Source organism: Stomoxys calcitrans, chromosome 4 (genome assembly GCF_963082655.1).
Source record: "Stomoxys calcitrans chromosome 4, idStoCalc2.1, whole genome shotgun sequence".
NCBI classification, from domain to species: Eukaryota; Metazoa; Arthropoda; class Insecta; order Diptera; family Muscidae; genus Stomoxys; species Stomoxys calcitrans.
This window is the reverse complement of record NC_081555.1, coordinates 54,360,132-54,380,685: the sequence shown is the minus strand read 5'-3', so window position 1 is coordinate 54,380,685 and position 20,554 is coordinate 54,360,132. Positions and strand designations below refer to the sequence as shown.

Here is a 20,554-nt window from a genome sequence, read left to right as displayed (position 1 = left end):
TCCGAATTTTGTCTTTTTTAACTTATTACGGAAGCTTATCGTATTCGACGCTGGCCGTACTATTGATTTGATGATCAAATCAATCAATGAAAATTGATTAGATGTGATTTGAAGCTATCACATGGCCCATATAAACATCAATTGCAAAATTATATACACAGGTATTAACAGCCTTATTCACAAACAATTAAAAGAGCTCTATAAACCGAAAATAGGTAAAATTTGTTTTTTCTTTATTTCACAAATATATAATCGTCTATTTTTGCTGGGTTGCTCTGTATGCCGCATTCTTCTCTTCAGTAGCATCTCGACACTCTTGGTCGTACCATGGATTTTTTGGGAAGGCTTCTGATGCACAATTACGGATTTCGTAGCATTTTCATGGAGTGGGCAATGGATTGTTCGTTATGTCATCAGGGCATATTCCACTCGATTGAATGGAATGGGTCAGTCGAATGGAATATGCCGTTGCCATCTGTTGTGTTTGCAGCTTTCAGCTTTTCTCGCCATACTCAAACGAATGCAAATCTGTGCTGCATCAAGGTAATGATCCAAATCTATATTTGCTCCACGAATCGATCATACATCGAACACGCTTGATGAATGCCTTCCTTCTATCAAACGTTATCAATTCGATTTTTTGTGTTTTGATCGGTTAAGAGCCACATGATCGGTTAAGAGTCATGTGGCTTTGTGATTTTTTATGTTGAAACTAGCTGACCCGAGCCCGCTCCGCTGCACCTTCTTTTACTTTATATGGAACAAAAGTTTCCTTGGAGTATTTATTTTCGAAGATCTTTTAGTGAAGTACCATGCTAACATGACTAAGAGTTTAACAATATAAGTGGCTTTATCTGAATCCCATATGATCTTTATTGATCTACGAATTTAAGTTTGGATGTAAGGTGTGCTTCATTCTTAAAATACTTAATTTCAGCCCGATATTCTCATGATGTCTGATTTAGTGGTGGGGGAGAGGTAGTCCCCCAGATACTTGGCCCTGAAAAAATGTCAGCATCGTGTTCTTCTCTCAAATACCATTTATTTAAACCCCATATTGCCATTGGCTTAAGAGGAGTTTACAGGATGAGGCGTCCCCTAAACACATGGCCCCAAAATAGGTTATCAAATTCGTTTTCTAATCTCAAATACCTTTTATTTGAGGCACATATGGCACATGGTCGAAAAAATTTTTCCCTTAAGGGGTGTTTTGGGAAAGGGGTGATGCCCAAAATACATGGTACTACAATACATTTGGATATCAAATTCGTATTCTACTCCCAAATACCTTTCTTTGAGCCCCATATTGCGATGGTCAGTAAAAAATTGCTGTTTGTGGGGTATTTTGGGAAAGGGGTAGACCCCAGAAAATTGGTCCCGAAAATCGGTGTCAATTCTTGCTCTACCCCCCAATACCTTTCATTTAAGCTCCACAATGACATGGTCGGTAAATATCTCATATATCTATATATCATTTATTTGAACCCCATATTGCCATTGCCATCAAAATTGGATATCAAATTCGTTTTCTAATCTCATTCAAACTCCTTATTGCAAAAGTCAGCAAATATGTCCGGTTTGGGGTATTGGCCCAAAAAACTATGAATATTTAGTTCCACTCTCTTTAGGACCCAAATTGTCTTGGTGAGCAAATACGTCCTATTTGGGGGTTGTTATGGTGGTGGAACGTCTGGTAGACAGTTGGCCCCTAATGTTGATATCAGATACGTGGTCTACTCCCAAATACCTTTAATTTGAGCCCTATATTTCCATAGGCGGCAAACATGACCGGCTTGGGGGATGGGCGTCCACTCAGTGAGTTGGCCTTGAAAATATATATCGGATTCGTGTTCCACTTTAAAAACCCTCTTATTTGAGCCTCATATTGCAATAGTCAGAAAATACTTCCTATTTGGGTGGTGTTGTGGGGGTGGCGTGGTCCCATAGACACTTTTCCCGAATATTGATATCAAAGTCGTGCTTTACTCCCAAAGACCTTTAATTTGAGCCCCATATCGCTATGGTCGTAAATTTGTCCCCTTTGGGGATGTTTTTGGTGAGAGGCGGAGCCCCAAACACTTGGTCCCATATTTGGATATCAGATTCGTATTTAACATTCAAATACCTTTAATTTAAGCCCCATATTTCCATGGTCAGTAAATAAGTCCAGTTTGGGGGGTGTTTTGGGGAAGGGGTGGACCCCCAGAAACGTGGTCCTACATTTGGATATCAGATTCGTATTATACTCGCAAATACCTTTCATTTGAGTCCCATATTGCCATGGTCGGTAAATATGTCCGATTTAGGGGTGTTTTAAGGGTTGGGGTGGTGCCCCTAGCACTTGGTTCGACAATTGGATATCAGATACGTTTTCTTATCCTAAATACCTTTAATTTGAGTCCAATATTGTCGTGATTGGTTTAAATATATGTTTGGTAGGTTTTAGGGTGGGGCAGTCCCCTAGGTACCCCATCCGAAATTTGGATACCAAATTTTAATTTTTAGGGTACTATATGAGAGCACACAAAATTTCGCTTAAATCGCACCACCCATCTCCGAGATCTGGCGTTTCTGAAAATTAGGGTAAGGGGGAGGGTCCGCCCCCTTCAGATATCAAAAAATATTGTACCCTATTTTCACCACGCGGTCATTATGCACCATCTGTGAAAATTTCAAGAAAATCGGTTCAGCCGTTTCTGAGTCTATAAGAACACACAAACATACAAACAAACCTACAAACAAACACAAATTGATTTTTATATATAACTAACTACCCTGTTTTTTACCGCGACGAAATCTTTTAGCCTCAACCCATTATCGGACGTTATTTTTAGGAGGCTAAATTTTTCGTCTGTTGGACCAAAGATGTCTTCCTTCCCTATCTTCGTATTAAATTCTCCAGAACGGTCGTATTCTCTCTAAGCGCTTGTTGAAAATATCCTTGGTCTGCTCGTCTTCGTCTTCCGTCAGGCCATGGACACAAATAAGTCTGATGTTGAAGAATTTGGCTTTTATACGGATTGTGGCTAGCCTCTCATCCACCGGAGTTAAGCTGGAGATAAGCTGTTTCAGTCTCCGACTAAGCACAAATCCACAGCCAAATTCAAGCCTCGTATCATGGCAGCTATAGTATAGTTCGTCACCGTTGGTGTTGTTGTGACGGCACTCCCGGTCCATCGCACTTCCTAGAAGGCGGTAATATCTGCCTTGTACTTATACAATACATTTTTCGGGGGCGGTTTACTGGCCCAGCTCTCCAATGTGTTTTGTGGGATCGCACGTGTATCTCTCGATGTCGCGAGCCGCTCCTAACCTGAGAGCAGACGCTGATGTTGGTCATTGGTTATTTGAAGGCGCCAATAACTCACCTTGTCATCTCGAGTATCATTGGCACTCAGTATTCAAATAAGAACCAGTGCCATCCGTTCCCACACTGAGACACTCCTCTCGAAATCGCTGACTGCCCGCGACCGCGTTTGCACTTACTCCGCATAAAAACGAAGCTTTCCACTATTCACAACCTGTGGACGCGTCCGGTAGATTTTAGCTAAGCTTTCCGTGATAGCGATGGACACCGCACCAGTCGGAACTCAAAGTTCCAGCCCGTGTGGTGGTCTCAGTTATCCCGTGTCGGCCGGGACTCTGGGGAAAATATATAATTTAAATTTGTATGACAAATAACGCAGGTCTTCGGCCGGGTACCAGTGGTAGCATAGAATAATTGTTAGTTGATATGGTTCAGTCCAGAAACTTTGTTCCGGGTCGTCTATGGCTCCTGAATTAAGGCAATACAAATCTTGCCCTTGCTTATTTTCTCCATTAGTGTGTAGCTGTCTCGCTCTGGTGGAGTTTTATCTAAATGATCTCAGTCATTGGTCCTCCAGTGAATGGGCATCTTGGGTGTGGGTGATGGTTTCATCGTCGGGTCCCTGTTCGTTAGCCTGCATTGAGTTTCCTGTCACTGCATAGCCTGATGTTTCAATATTAGTATCTTCATCTATCCTAGTCTTTCGAATCTTGAGAAAGTCGTTGTTGGTTCCATCGACGGGTCCCTGTTCGTTAGATTGTGTTACGACTCTCGTCTCTGTACTGCATGATTTTTTTTATTATTTAGTATATATTCTTATCCTAGTTTCTCTGTTCATTTTGCGTATTGAGTGTCCTGCCTGATGGCTCAATATGAAGATATTTGCCTATCGTACTCTTCCGTACTCTAGATCAATGCCAACAACAAGAAGAGTTCCTTCCTCCTTCTCCTCCCTTTGAAAGGCCTCCCATTTCTCCACGACCAAATTTTGGTTTTGGTTGTTTAAGAATTCTATCATGCGTTCCACCACCCTCAACATTGATGAAGACCTTCGCCTTTGTGAGCTGAGGGATGTTCATCTTTCCAACAAGGGCGAGTTTTGGGTCCCAGGAAGTGTGAATAGTACCAACGAGCTGTTTGACAGTATCAATACATTCTGCTAACGCCAGCGCAGCGTTAAGATGTCCCCTCTATACTCGCAGGTCATAATTTGTATGGGTGTGCAATGGCTGTGGCGTCCTTTTGGAAGTCATAGTCCTCCATTGAGACTCAGGAGCCTATTTCTACTTTATGCTTCTCCGCAGGAAACTGTCTGGAGTATCAATTGGCTTGGTCTTCCCTTGAAAGCGAGGAGCTCTTTTTCTTCTTCAGCGCTGCCAGTGCATACTCCTCTGTCTCCTTCGTGGTACCCCGGATTTCTTTCTCAGTCTTTTTGTGAGCTTAGGAAAACCATCACTCACTTCTGCCGTCATCCCACTGTCTTCACCCCCGATTCGGCTGCGTTGACGGTTTCATTGACACCGTTGCTGTCTGAATCTGAATCAGAAAAACCACCTTTATTTAAAGGCTATGGACGAATTTTACATCCCTCTGGTTTATCCGTCTCTTCCTCATTTATTAGTCAGACGACTAGTTGTGAGCTTGAAGCATTACTCTCGGCTATAGGTGCCAAGGTACCCAACCCTATAGAGGGGCGGACAACATGCTACGGTCTGATGCCATCATCGAAGCTGTTGGGTCTTTGAAGTCCATTTTAAGCCTACTCCTGAAAGGCTTTAAAATTTTTCGTAGAGAAGAGAACAAGAAACAGCTTTACAAGAAGATTCTAAAAATATTAATACTACCCGCATAAAGAATTATTTCCAAGTTATTTTTTTACGATTTCCACAACAAGTAAAAAGTTAGTTCACATTATTCCAACGCCATAATCTTATCATGAAAATACACGATTTTATTTATCATAGTAACGATTATCAATACCTTATCACAATAACCCATTTGAACCACTCAATGTTTGCAGGCGCAAATATACTACATAGACATGTTTTACAAATAAAGAAGATAATATGGTACATAAATCAAATATGGATTATTTACAATTGTCCTCGGTTCAGATTAGGAAGTTCTTTGAATCATGCACTTCTCGATTTCATCTACAGTACGCGGAACAATGGCGAAATTCTCATTGCCTGTTTTTGTGATAAGAACATCATCCTCTATGCGGACGCCTCCAAAGCAACGGAATCGTTCGTATACATCTTTTACGATGAATTTATTTAGATCTGGATCTTCTAGAACTTTGTCCATTAACCATTCAATGAAATAGCATCCAGGTTCAACAGTCACATACATTCCTGCTTTTAGAATACGGGCAAAGCGCAGTTTGCTTAACCATGGTTCATTAGGGCGAGGTGGCTGGTCTGGCAAATAGCCTCCCACATCATGTACATCTAGACCAATAAGATGGCCAAGGCCATGAGGTTGAAACATTCCCGCCAAACCAGCAGCAAGCATTTCGTCGACATCTCCCTTGAGCATACCACCCTCTTTGAGTCGCTGCAACATTACTCGGGATGCCAAACGATGCATATCAACCCAACAGACTCCCTCGCGAGCCTCATTCAAAACGGCATTGCGCGCATCCAAAACTGCATTGTAGATAAATTTCTGGTCTGGAGTAAATTTACCGTTGGCCGGAAAAGAGCATGTTATATCAGCTGCATAGCCACAATAATTTGCCCCCATATCAAACAAACACATGTCGCCATTTTTTACAACTTTATCATTGGGAGCAGCTGCGTGCCCATAGTGCAGAATTGCTGAATTAATTCCACTTCCACAAATGCATGTATACGAGGTGTGACGACAGCCACCAACAGAATAAGAATGATGAAGGAACACCGATTCGCCTTCAAATTCACTGCGGCCGGGAGCCATAAACTGCATAACTTTTATGTGGGCATCGGAAGACACCTTGGCCACGTATCGTAAAACTTCAATTTCCTCAGGAGTTTTTATTACGCGACATTCAGAAATAATGGGATGCAATAAGTCACAATTTACCACATACTTCTCAATGCCATCAAAGCTTGCAGGTTCGGAACGCAGACCACTATCGCTGTTCACACCGCTCAGAGTCAAAATCAATTTGGGACTTGCGTTTTCAAAAAATTTGGGTAATTCGTCAACATATCGCACGTCCTCCACTTCATACATAGCTTTAAACTCCTCCAAAGTGTGGAGACGACCCATCCAGGTTGCGTATTCTTCCGGTAGGCGTGGAATAAAAAGTATAGAATCTCCCGAATCAACATTTAGCACACCAAAGCAATCGGGTTCTTTAACGCCGAAGAGATATTGAAAAAAGGACTCCTGTCGAAAAAGATAACTGGTATCGGTATCGTTGAAACTCACATCTGTGCCCCCCTGCAAAAGCACATAGGTACCCTGTTCCACCGCGGACTGGCCTCGCAAAGCGGCACATAAATTACGTCGATTTTTACTAAACAATGCCATGGGCACTGCATACGTATGGGGGCTCATTTGAAAGGTGGCCATCGTTTCCTACAGGACAAGGAAAAAACAAAAAAAAATCCAGTTTGTTAAAGGGTATATGAAAAATTGCCTTTTTTGAGAGCATAAAAACCACACCCAAAATACTACACCTCTACTACTAACTTTGTAATATAATTCTTTTAGATTTATTCTTTTAGATTTATTCTTTTTATATTTATACTAAGTGCTAGAATGTGAGAAATATACTCTATTTAATTCTTCCCATGAACGCCCTTTTGTGCATATCATAAAAAACTAATTTGCCATTTCGCGTTACTCGAAGACACCCCGAATGACCCAGTCTTCTTCAATTTAATTGTCAACGAATGTTAGTTAAGGGCAGGAAACCGAGCAACAGTTCTGATTGGCTTATCTTAGTCTTCCTTCATCTCAAATGTGGACACAATCGTCCTCGCGGTGTCACCGGGGTAGCCATCTTGAACTTCAGTTAAAGGTAGTGAGCTAAAATGTGCCACGAGTTGACGACCCCCGCAAACGTTTTAACACTCTCCCTGCACTCTCTTTATTGAGAGGGTGCAGTATACGCGCTGGCGCTGCCATGCAGGAAGTGCTATGACTCGGGAAGGGATCCACAACAACACCGAGACGTTACGCAATATGTTATAGTTGACATGAAACGAGTCATGAATTTAGTTGTGATTTGTGGTTAGCCGGAGATTGAAGCCCCTGCTAGCCACAAACCGGTTGTACGTACCGGATTGATTCTTTATCGGCAAGGGCTGCCGCCACAGTGTATAGCAGTGCAATGGCAAACCGCCACCCACTCCACGGAAAGAGCCGCAAAATCCGTACTTGGCTACCAAAAGCCTCCCCAAGGAGGAGCCCGGCACGGGATAGCTGTGAGCACAACACAAAGCTTGAACATTAAGTTCCGATCTGTATGGGGTTCATTGCTGTCACGAGAAACTTAGCTGAGCGCTACCGGGCCCGTCCACAAGTTGCGGATAGTGGAATGCTCCATACGGAGTAGCTCTAACTGCAGTCGCTGACAATCAGCTGTATAGAGTGGAGTCTCAGTGAGAGGTCGGGTGGCACTGGCTCTTGCACAAATACTGAGTGCCTATGATGCTCGATATGACAGGGCGAGTTATTGGCGCCTTTAAATAACCAATGGCCACCATGTTCCCGCGGCGATCGGTCGTTTGGACCGGAACCTACCCACAGGAGCTTGACAAGGATCCCTACCTTCAAATGAAAATATGGTTACAACAACAACCCAAGGAACCCATGGTATGACCAGGAGTCCCAAAAAGCTACTGAAGCAACTTGCCGGATGAAGGAGAGGTATCGCGAGAAAATGAGCGAGGAAAAACGTCTCTTCCGTACGAAGAGAAGGGAAATGGAGAGACGTGAGTGTGAAAGAATCAAGATGTTCGGGAGCCAGAATAAAGTCCAAAAATTCTACCAAAGAATTAAACACCAAACCGATGGCTTTCGTACAGGCACATCCTCCTGCAGAGACAAAGAAGGAAATCTGTGACTGATAAAGATATTGTGCTGAGGATTAGTTGGTATCCGATGATAGTATAGAATGTGTACCACGTAGCAGTATCCCGGCTGAAAATCAGTAAGGCAGCAGGAATTGATGGGTTGCGAACAGAATTGTTAAAGTCCTGAGGCAACAGGCTGATAACTGGCAACAGGCTTATAACTGATATACATCAGTTTGTCTGCCCAATTTGGCTAGAAGAACGCATACGCGTTGATATACTATATATAGTATACTATATCCAGTATGCAAGAAAGGGGACAAGACAGTATGTGCCAACTACAGAGGAATAAGTCTCCTCCCCATCGAATACAAGATACTATCGAACGAACTGTCTGAAAAATTTAAGTCTAAAGTTAACGAAATAATTGGGCCCTATCAGTTTGGCTTTAAACCTGGTAAATCAACAATAGACCAAATTTTTATACTGCGCCAAATACTGGAAAAGACCCGAAATGGACAATCAACACCTACCATATTTTCATTGATTACAAGGACGCCTTCGACAGCCCTATACGTTCAAAGGTATTTCATGCTGTGTCTGAGTTCGGTATCCCTGCAAAACTAATAGAACTTACCAGGATAACGCTGGCTTATAGAAGCTCCTCAGTTAAAATAGGAAAAGTCTCCGAACCGTTCAATACCTAACGAGGTTTCAGACAGGGAGACAGCCTATCGCGTGATCTCTTTAATATCCTGCTGGAGAAGATTATACGAAATGCAGGTGTGAATAAGCATAGCACACTACTCACTAGAGAACCTATGCTTCTCGCCTATGCTGACGACGTCGACATTATGGGTCGGTCACCGGAAGAAGCAATTGCAGCCTTTGAAAGTATGGAAAGAGAATCAACGAAAATGGGTATGGCAGTAAATGGAGATAAGACAAAGTGGATGATATCAACTCAAACACACCTCTGTAAAACCGAGCAGATAAAGAAAATGAAATTGGAAACTTGGCGCTTGGCGCTTGGAACGCTTTTGTACGTTCAGCTAATGGGACAAATGTTCTGTCATAGCCAATTTTTACTGTTTGGGCATCTTTCTTATTGTTGGGCTTTAGGATCGCCACTTCACATGCAAATGTAGCTACAACAACAACATGAGCTGAGTACCACACTAACAAAAAGTGGAATGGGTCGGGAGAAATGTGACAACAACAACGAAAGGCGACATATTGAATTGCAGCTGCCATGATTCGACAAATGAGTTTATCTGTGTATTTGTGGTTTGTCGGAGACTAAAACATATTTTTTCCAGATTTAACCCGGCAGATAATGACCTCGCCATAATTCTTCTAAATCAAACAAATATATGCCTATGACCCAGAAGATGGGAGAAAAAGCGAGAGAAGAGAAGCCGCATAACGACACAAACTTATTATCAAAATATACGTTTTATTCACCATGTTAACTATTATAAATACAAAAGAAATCTTATCAAAACAACCCATTTCCCAATCAGTCAATGTTTGCAGGCGAAAATATACTACACAAACATACTTGGTTTACAAATAAAGAAGATAATAATAGGTACATAAATCAAATATGGATTATTTACAATTGTTCACGATTCAGATTAGGAGTTTCTTTGGATCATGCACTTTTCTATTTCCTCTACAGTACGCGGAACAATGGCGAAATTCTCATTGCCTGTTTTTGTGATAAGAACATCATCCTCTATGCGAACGCCTCCAAAGCAACGGAATCGTTCGTATACATCTTTCACAATGAATTTATTTAGATCTGGATCTTCCAGAACTTTGTCCATTAACCATTCAATGAAATAGCATCCAGGTTCAACAGTCACATACATTCCTGCTTTTAGAATACGGGCAAAGCGCAGTTTGCTTAACCATGGTTCATTAGGGCGAGGTGGCTGGTCTGGCAAATAGCCTCCCACATCATGTACATCTAGACCAATAAGATGGCCAAGGCCATGAGGTTGAAACATTCCCGCCAAACCAGCAGCAAGCATTTCATCGACATCTCCCTTGAGCATACCACCCTCTTTGAGTCGCTGCAACATTACTCGGGATGCCAAACGATGCATATCAACCCAACAGACTCCCTCGCGAGCCTCACTCAAAACGGCATTGCGCGCATCCAAAACTGCATTGTAGATAAATTTCTGGTCTGGAGTAAATTTACCGTTGGCCGGAAAAGAGCATGTTATATCAGCTGCATAGCCACAATAATTTGCCCCCATATCAAACAAACACATGTCGCCATTTTTTACAACTTTATCATTGGGAGCAGCTGCGTGCCCATAGTGCAGAATTGCTGAATTAATTCCACTTCCACAAATGCATGTATACGAGGTGTGACGACACCCACCAACAGAATAAGAATGATGAAGAAACACCGATTCGCCTTCAAATTCACTGCGGCCGGGAGCCATAAACTGCATAACTTTTATGTGGGCATCGGAAGACACCTTGGCCACGTATCGCAAAACTTCAATTTCCTCAGGAGTTTTTATTACGCGACATTCAGAAATAATGGGATGCAATAAGTCACAGTTAACCACATACTTCTCAATGCCATCAAAGCTTGCAGGTTCGGAACGCAGACCACTATCGCTGTTCACACCGCTCAAAGTCAAAATCAATTTGGGATATGCATTTTCAAAAAATTTGGGTAATTCGTCAACATATCGCACGTTCTCCACTTCATACATAGCTTTAAACTCCTCCAAAGTAAGAAGACGACCCATCCAAGTTGCATATTCTTCCAAATGGCGTGGGACAAAAAGTATGGAGTCACCCGAATCGACATTTAGCACACCAAAGCAACGGGGCTCTTTAACGCCGAAGAGGTATTGGAAAAAGGATTCTTGTCGAAAATTATAACTGGTATCGGTATCGTTGAAACTCACATATGAGCCCCCCTGCAAAAGCACATAAGTACCCTGTTCGACCGCGGACTGGCCTCGCAAAGCAGCACATAAATTACGTCGATTTTTTCTAAACAATGCCATTGGCACTGCATACGTATGGGGACTCATTTGGAAGGTAGCCATCGGTTCCTAAAGGATAAGGAAAAAAGACAATTTTTTTAATACAGTAAAACACAGGGTGTATGAAACTTCCGTCTTTTGAGAGCATTTAAACCACATCTCAAATATAAAAGAAGCCAACCCGGCAATGGATAATTATGAGCAACACACGTCTTGGAACTTTTAGCTCCAATTTGTGTGGTGTTAATCGTTATCATGGGAAGCTTAGTTACAAGCTACCGGGCGCATCAACAGGTTGCGGATAGTGGTGGTAGTCGTACTGAGTAGCTGCAAATGCAGTCGCGTACAATCGGCGGTATTGAGTGGAGAGCCTCAGTGAGTGGCCGGGCAACTCCTGCTTTAATACAGAGTGTCTATAATACTCAATATGACAAGACGAGTAATTGGAGCCTTTTAATAATCATTAGCCATCGATGCGGCGATACGTTCTATACACCGGAACGATCTTGCTCTTGATGCTACCTCCACAATTTCGGGGACAACAACCACTAATAAACTTTTCATAATTCATATTTGTACTATATTTGGAAAAATGTGGGAAATAAATACGATTTAATTCTTCCATGTACGCCCCTTTGTGCGTATCATAAAGAAACTAATTTGCAATTTCTCATTACACAAAAAAACATGTCACTACAGGCTTGCTTTATCGAATGACTTGGCCTTTATCAATTTTAGGTTTCAACGAATGCAAGTTAAATGAAGAAAGGAGAGGAGGATTAAGGACGCAAGGTTTAGGTTTCTACTTACTGTGAGTTACTGTTAGCTGTTCAGTTGCAATATGAATACACTACTAATAATCAACAGTAGTTTTCTGACAACTGTATTGTTTTTATTTGCGAGTTAATCAGTCCAGAGTTGGGAGGATAAATAAATAGACCAGCTGATAAGAAACAGTAAGTTTGTTCGTGGACGCAAAAATTGGAACAACTTTTGACTTACTGCCATGACAATTACCAGGTAGTGAACTGTAAACAGCTGAATAAACTTTTTCTCGCGAAGTCGACGAGTTTTGGTTATGTGTGTGCATTATTGTTAACAACCATAACACACACAAACAACGAAAGAATAGCGCGAACTAGTAACATACTCAAAATCAGAGTTGCGCTAATCAATGATTTTGACAAATAGTGCACTCAATATTTTGTTGTTGGGCAACTGCCACTAACTGTAAATAAATATATCTTGGTTGAAAACAATAAACCAATGTGAATTGTCAAACCATGAAAGAACCAGTGTTCACTAAAGAAGCTTATACCATGTTCAGACCAAAGCTGTTTTGAGCAAACGACTCGTTTTGCCTTTATAATGCTCTGAAAACGACTCGATTTTCCTTTATAATTTATAAGAGTAAAACGACTCGTTTACCACGAAATCGAGCCGTTCAAAGCATGTGAGCCCAAATAAATGCCTAAATTGTAATAAATAAACATAGCCCTGAATAATGTCACAAAGTAAAAATGGATTTTGTCAAAAAAAAAAATATATATATATAAAATAAACACAATTTTACAGATAAAGCAAGAAAATAAAAAAACTTAACAATAGTGCATTATAACATTTTCGTTAGAGTGTGAAAAATAAAATCTCCAAAACATCTTAACTCATGTGGACGGTTGAAGTTTTTCAAAAAGACAAAAGCGAAAAGAGTTAATGTAGACATGACATTAAAATCACGTTTACATTAGAGCCCACTTGATTTGAGGTAATTTCTAAAGCCCGTTTACACTACGATTCAAGTGATTTGCATTTGTCAACCGGGATGTTGAATGGCAGCGTTTTTATTGTGATCTATTTACATTTTTATTGTGTTCAGCACATATATTGTAGTCAGCAGTTAAATTAATGAAACTATTTTTTAATGAGCCTACAACATTTTATAATTTCAATAAAAAAATTGTCAGATATTGAGAAAAAGCGATGCCCAAATCTACCGATAATAACCGGTATTTAATACAAACGCAGTGTTGCATTTGAATTTCGGAGGAGATATGCTTTAAATCTCCTCAAATAAGTAGATTTGGAAAAACTGAAATTATATATTGGGTTGCCCAAAAAGTAATTGCGGATTTTTCTTATAGTTGGCGTTGACAAATTTTTTCACAGCTTGTGATTCTGTAATTGCATTCTTTCTTCTGTCAATTATCAACTGTTACTTTTAGCTTGCTTTAGAAAAAAAGTGTAAAAAAGTATATTTGATTAAAGTTTATTCTAAGTTTTATTACAAATGCATTTACTTTCTTTTAAAAAAAAATCCGCAATTACTTTTTGGGCAACCCAATAGAAATCCTCGTTGCAAAACACGAGATTTCCGAAATCTCGTCGCAAATCTAGATTTGCTCCCAGTGTAAACATGGTTTAATAACCTGTTGGTGGATGTCGAAAAATAATCCAGACGAACAACAACAATCGCTCGTAATCAAATCGTTTGCAGTTTGTGTATGTCGAATTCAATTTTTCGCCTGCATATACGTAAAGCCTAGTACTGACTTCATTCACAGCGAAAATGCCTATTAAATTATTGTTAAATCCGACAGACTTTTTTCGTAGTCAGAACACAAACAAAAGTCAAACAACAACACACAACAAACATTAGCAATAAAAAATCATAGAACTCAGAACCATTTATACGGAATGTGTTCGCATTATCTTCGTCACCATTTTTTATAGCGCGTTTTGACATAGCATTTTGACATGCTTACGATTTTGGGATTGCCATAGGGTTTGTTTTTTCGATTTCTTCTAATATATTACCAATTTGTATATACAATTGTGCAACTATGTTATAATTTTCCATATTTCAATCACATTCACAAGTTCAAAACATTATTAGCAAAAAAAAAAAAACAAATAGAATCATTCATTGGAGTTTACTTTTTTGGCTAATAAGAAATAGCCCAACATTCTACAACTATCACAAGGCACCCCGGCACAGGAAAACTATTAGCACTACACAGGCTGGAACTTTGAACATAGCTGCAAGCTGCCGGGCGCATTCACAAGTTGCGGATAGTGGAGTGCTCCATACGGAGTAGCCGCAACTACAGTCGCGGACAATCAGCGGTATCAAGTGAAGAGTTTCAGAGAGACGCCGGGCGCACCGGCCCTTTCCTAAATACTGAGTGGCAATGATGCTCGATATGACAATGCGAGTTTTTTGCGCCTTTAATAACCAATGGCCATCTTGTTCATAGGGCGATCCCGGATCGAGCCTGCTCATGTATGTAACTTGACGAGGATCGCCACCTCCACATACATTGTGGCGAAAACAACAAAAACCTCGAGACACAAAGGAACACTTTTTACTTTTGGAGCTCCTAGAAGCTAAAGTACGCTAAAGAGAGATATCTGTAAATTGTTATAGACAAACATTTTTGGTCCCTTATTTTTATCATAGAATCCGTGGTGGGCATCTAAGGATCTTAAATGTAAATATATATAAATAAAAATTTATAATTTTATAATATCAATTGTTTTTTTTTTTAAATTCTCGCTCGATGACAATTTATCAAGTGACTGATTTTGAGCCACCAAAAACTTTTTGTTGATAAACTGCCTATGCACGAAAACGTCTTGTTAAACGATATTTTTGAATCGGAAAAAAATATATTATGGTCTGGATCTGCTTACCTCTCTCCTCTTGTAATTCTAAATGAAAATATTGACAACGATCCAGCCCAATGTCTGCTTCCACTATTCTTCCAGAAAACAGTACCTGGAGCTCACAGTGGTTAAATGTTAAAAATAAATAACAAATAAATAAAAAAAAAACTTTTAAAAACGAAAATAATATAAAATGTACAAACACTAAACACAAGTATAATCATAAAAAAACCAAATACTACATTTTATTCATTTAAATATGTACTTACAATTCCATTGTCGCAATTGTTCTATTGTACCTGAACGCTCGTTTACCATTTTATAAAAATATTTAACTGTGATATTAACATAGGCATTGAATTGTATACATATACATACGCGCATACATACAAAGTCATATCAATGAACTTAGGTTTATGAGCTCTGTTGTCAATAGTAAAACAGACCACCGTTGTTAACTATTGGGTTGCCTAAAAAGTAATTGCGGATTTTTTAAAAGAAAGTAAATGCATTTTTAATAAAACTTAGAATTAACTTTAATTAAATATATAATTGCCATTTTGTTCGATATCCTTTTGCCATCTTCCTGGCAAATTTAGTATTCCACGCTCATAGAACTTCTGGCCTTTATCTGCAAAAAACTGAACCAAGTGCGATTTTATAGCCTCATCATTGCCGAAAGTTTTACCATTTAAGGAGTTCTGCAAAGATCGAAATAAATGGTAGTCTGATGGTGCAAGGTCAGGGCTATATGGTGGATGCATCAAAAGTTCCCAGCCAAGCTCACTCAGTTTTTGGCGAGTGACCAAAGATGTGTGCGGTCTAGCGTTGTCCTGGTGGAATATGACACCTTGACGATTGATCAATTCTGGTCGCTTCTCCTTGATGGCTGTATTCAATTTGTCTAATTGTTGACAGTAAACATCCGAATTAATCGTTTGGTTCCTTGGAAGCAGCTCAAAATATACCACACCCTTCCAATCCCACCAAACAGACAGCATAACCTTCTTTTGGTGGATATCAGCCTTTGAAGTGGTTTGAGCTGGTTCACCATGCTTGGACCATGATCGTTTTCGACTAACGTTGTTATAAACAATCCATTTTTCATCTCCAGTTATGATTCGTTTTAAAAACGGATCGAATTCATTGCGTTTAAGGTGCATATCACAAGCGTTGATTCGCGTTGACATGTGGTACCCATATTAAAATTGACGCCAAACAAACAAATGTAAAAAAATTTCGCGCACTTTTTTTCTAAAGCAAGCTAAAAGTAACAGCTGATAACTGACAGAAGAAAGAATGCAAATACAGAGTCACAAGCCGTTGAAAAAATTTGTCAACGCCGACTATATTACTACTATATTACCGACAATTACTTTTTGGGCTAGCCAATAGTTTTAAACATCTTTGTTTTTATTATATATTTATTGACAGCTCTCTTTTGCCTGTCCAGTAACAGTAAGGGCCGCGAGCAAGCCTTTTCTCCCGCTTTCTGTTTTATATGTAATTCATCATATTATACTTTTCAATATTGCAAGTAGCATTTCATAACAAGTCCAATGTGTAATAGAATAAGACAACAATAGCTCTATGTGTTCATGTTAACCATTCGTTTTTACCATTGTCAATTCATTGAAATAGAAGAAGACTCAATAAAACCCTTTTACTACTACTGATTTTGACGTTTGCTTCGCATTATTGTCAACTATTACGATATAAATACATATACATACAATTTCTTCTCGCGATGTGCACTATCTGTCGACGAGTTTTGTTTGTGTGTGTATTATAGTTAAGAACTATACCACACCCAAACAAGGAAAAATGGCGCGAAGTAATAACATACTCAAAATCAGAGTTGCACTAATCACTGATTTTGACAGATAGTGCACTCAATATTTTGTTGTTGGGCAACTGCCCCTACCTGTAAATGAATATATCTTGGGCAGAAATGCCCATTCATCTGTCAAACTTTTGTACATTGTCAAATTGACATTCTAGTTATTTGCGTTGTCACCATGGCGAAACATTTAAAGGTGGTCTCATTTGTACAACAACCACAATCATATGGTGCAATCTGCCATCAAGCTGATCGTAGTTTTGCCAACATACGCAAAGAAATTTGTATGCGTTTGTCTATACGTGTGCGTACATGAGCAGAGAATGTGCGAGAAAGATGATAACAGCAAAGGGAATGCAAATAAAAATCTGTCACCTTAATACCGTCAAACCTGGCCAACTATTAAGGGCTGTTCGCGTGAGACCACCTTTTTAAATCCGCCTTGCGTTGTCACGTGCAGAAGCTAAAATATATTTACGGTACACTACCTGGCAATTATGGCATGTTTCTACCCCATCCCCACAGGGTTGTATCGTTTCTTTCGTTGTTGTTTGATAAGTACCTTCTATAATTGTACAATGGCCGCTGGCGATGCTTTTTTTTATTTTACCTGTAGCGCCTTGATTGAGATTCGTTTCAAAATCTCCCAACAATTTAATATATGTACATGGTAACCATGTATATGAAATCATAACAAATGTTGTTGTACTGTTGTACTCTTATTGAATTTATAGAACTCATAAGGTTTGCAAAAAAAAGACGAGATGGCAAACAAACCAGGAAGTGGAGATTGTTTGGATGGAGGATCCGCTAAAGTCAATGGCAGCAATTATTTAAAACTCCAACAATCGCAGGTTATTCGGAACAATATACACGCAATCTCGCAGTTGTTAAACACAGGCTTGAATGCCGAAAGTCTGGATACGTGCATTAAACTGATTGAGGCTGGCGTCCATCCCCAAGCACTGGCAGAAGTTATTACACAAATACGACGAGAAGTGGCTGCCCTTCGTAGCAATGAGGAATAATAGTTTTACATGCCGCATATTCTTATTAAGTCATTTATTTAAGCTTATAACATCTTCATCGTTTTGCAATAAAAGAAAGCTTCCCAAAAACGTAAATCTTTAGTACATTTCCTTGCAAATGCAATGCAAATATGATGATGAACTTTCCATTAAGGAACAGGGGCAAACTTCTCACATCTCAATGAGTGTTGTCCGATTCAAATTTAAGCTCAATGAAGCTCTCTTTGGGTATACGTTTTTAGTACCTCACAAATGTCGCCAGCATTAGGAGGGGATAACCACCGCTGAAAAATGTTCTGATGTTCTTCTCCGGGTCTTGAACTCAGGCGTTACTGTGGCCTACATTACTTATCTTAACCCTACTAAAAGCGTCAAAATTTAAGATTTTTTGATCAAAATTCGCTCTTTTTATTCGATTCCTTAATTTGCTTGTTGGAGTTTGTAGACTTTTTGGGTGCCCAGGGAACCAGCAACAATGCTTTATCTTTATCTCTATAGGTATACGAAGTGCTTGGTTTTAAGATTTTTCAACCAATTTCGAAACCAAAAAGGAAAATTTATACAAAAGTATTTTGATGATTTTTCAAAATTTAATTTTTAAAACCATTAAAATGCACTGCTAATTGCTTCGCCAAATTTCACCCAATTGCATATACATATATACCTGTTAATGTCCTGCACGTGTAACCTTCGAAAATCAAATAGGTATATTCCAAGAACTCTACTCTTATCAAAACAACTGCTCCGTTGCCTATTTTGCAATTTTCTAATACATACGGTCTTCAAAGGGGCGTAATAAAGTAAAACAACTAAATTGGCTTTAGAATCCCTCAGGTAAAGATTGAACAACGTTAATCAGATAAGATTTGTCATTTGCCACAGGTATAGGAAATGACGTTGTACACCATTGACAGTATAAAATGTTACAGATTTAGGGCAAATTTGAACAATTGGAATTCACCAGGCGCCGAAATCACATTCAATGGCTAGTAAGATGCTGTACATCGAACTATTTTTGTTACTCCACTTAACACAAGGAACGACAGCTCATAATATGAAAAATGATTTTATAATGGACACTATCGATCAAATGCCAGTTCCTAACGACATTAAGGAGTTAACTGGATACGAGTTTGATCTGGCCGATATATTGGGTTTCGGCAATGATCATCATGAACGACTTCCGAGACATCTTCCCCTCAAGAGTTCTGCTTCGAAATTCCTTCTGGAGGTGTATAGTGACCTAACGGAAAACGAAGAAGAATTGGACCATGTGCGAGAACATTTAACAAGAGGCCGCCAGCGAAGGGCTCTTAGGGAAGAACGTTTTATAACAAAATTTGACCGCATGGAGATTGAAAAATGCAATAATATTGTAACATTTTCAAGCAAAAGTAAGTACCTATTTATTATTTGCACATTACATTCTGAGGGCTGTGATCATAGGTTTCTTTTAGCGAAAGCTCTCGCGTTGGTTGTGGGAGATATTTTAATTGAAAAATGTTATTTCTTATAGAGGGTGCATTAACTTCGAATGTCATGGCCGACTTGCCCATTGCCACAGACATGGTGATTGGTTTTAATACAAACGATGTTCCCCGTGACCTACAATTGGTTCATTCTGCTCTGCGTTTATACCAGCAGCCCAATTTGGGTAAATTTGTACAAAATACAGACACTCAACAGGCGTCCATATCCATTTACCAACGTGTGGTCTTGCGTAAACAATACACTGGCGCATTGAGAATATTGGCATCGGTCAACACAACTACCTCACACAAAGGCTGGCTGGAATTTAATATGACTCGCATACTGACAAGGTGGCTGCAGCATAAAACTTCACAGGTGGTTAGACTTAATGAGCTGGTCATCGGTGTTACCCTAGAAATGGAAAATGTGGCACATGAAAAGAAATCCATTGAAATATTGCCTAGCGATTTAGGTTTGGTACAACCGAATATCACCGAAGATATGATTGATTTGCAGCCCTTCATCATAGGTTATTTCAATGGGCCTGAACTCATGAATAAAATCCAAAAATTGCGTTTCAAGCGCGATGTTATCAAACGTAAAAGGAAGGCTGACTTCTATCAGCGCAGACCACCGCCGCCACCTATACAGGAAATCTACAAATTGCCCAAGACCTGTGAACGCTTAAACTTTACATTGGATTTCAATGATTTGCATATGCATGATTGGGTCATTGCTCCAAAGAAATTCGAGGCATTCTTTTGCGGCGGTGAATGCAACTTCCCCTTGGGTTCGAAAATGAATGCCACCAATCATGCCATCGTTCAGACGCTAATGCATTTGAAGCAACCGAATTTGCCAAAACCCTGCTGCGTACCCACTGTCCTCGGTTCAATATCCATATTGCATTATCTAAATGAGGATAGTGTGAATTTGAGTAAATATCCCCAAAGTGTAGCCAAAGAATGTGGTTGCCATTAAAAGCGATTTTTTTTCAATTCTTTTTAGTGGGGAAACATTAAATAGTTTTAGTTTTTATTTAATTATTACATTTACTTTTTTGTATAAATATAATTTAATAAATTTAATATAACTTAAATTAGGTGTGCGTATTTTAAAAATTGAGTCATTCAACAAAAATTAATTAAAGACTTGGTATTTTTATTTATTTAGTTAAGATTAGATAGACTTTCACAAGAGCTATTTGCGTTAGTAAACGAATA

The 20,554-nt window shown here is 39.5% G+C and overlaps 3 protein-coding genes across 5 annotated transcripts; 1 reads left to right on the top strand and 2 right to left on the bottom strand.

Moving 5' to 3' along the window:
- Positions 1-5,237: 5,237 nt before the first annotated feature.
- On the bottom strand, positions 5,238-12,230 carry LOC131997123 (xaa-Pro dipeptidase-like). Its single transcript, XM_059367495.1, has 2 exons — positions 12,141-12,230; positions 5,238-6,871 (listed from the first exon to the last, which is right to left on the bottom strand). The coding sequence occupies exon 2, from the start codon at positions 6,863-6,865 to the stop codon at positions 5,423-5,425; it is 1,443 nt and encodes a 480-aa protein (XP_059223478.1). The 5' UTR covers positions 6,866-6,871; positions 12,141-12,230; the 3' UTR covers positions 5,238-5,422.
- Positions 9,750-12,225, bottom strand: LOC106090058 (xaa-Pro dipeptidase-like). Its single transcript, XM_013256115.2, has 2 exons — positions 12,141-12,225; positions 9,750-11,399 (listed from the first exon to the last, which is right to left on the bottom strand). The coding sequence occupies exon 2, from the start codon at positions 11,391-11,393 to the stop codon at positions 9,951-9,953; it is 1,443 nt and encodes a 480-aa protein (XP_013111569.2). The 5' UTR covers positions 11,394-11,399; positions 12,141-12,225; the 3' UTR covers positions 9,750-9,950.
- A 5,814-nt stretch (positions 12,231-18,044) lies between the features above and the next one.
- LOC106090050 (protein screw) lies at positions 18,045-20,336 on the top strand. 3 transcript variants are annotated; one of them, XM_013256098.2, is made up of 3 exons: positions 18,045-18,695; positions 18,791-19,255; positions 19,378-20,336. In XM_013256098.2, the coding sequence occupies exons 2-3, from the start codon at positions 18,844-18,846 to the stop codon at positions 20,310-20,312; spliced, it is 1,347 nt and encodes a 448-aa protein (XP_013111552.1). In that variant the 5' UTR covers positions 18,045-18,695; positions 18,791-18,843; the 3' UTR covers positions 20,313-20,336. The 3 variants fall into 3 exon arrangements, with proteins under 3 accessions (XP_013111552.1, XP_013111553.1, XP_059223020.1); XM_013256099.2 differs by having other exon boundaries at positions 18,776-19,255; XM_059367037.1 differs by having other exon boundaries at positions 18,045-19,255.
- Positions 20,337-20,554: the final 218 nt, after the last annotated feature.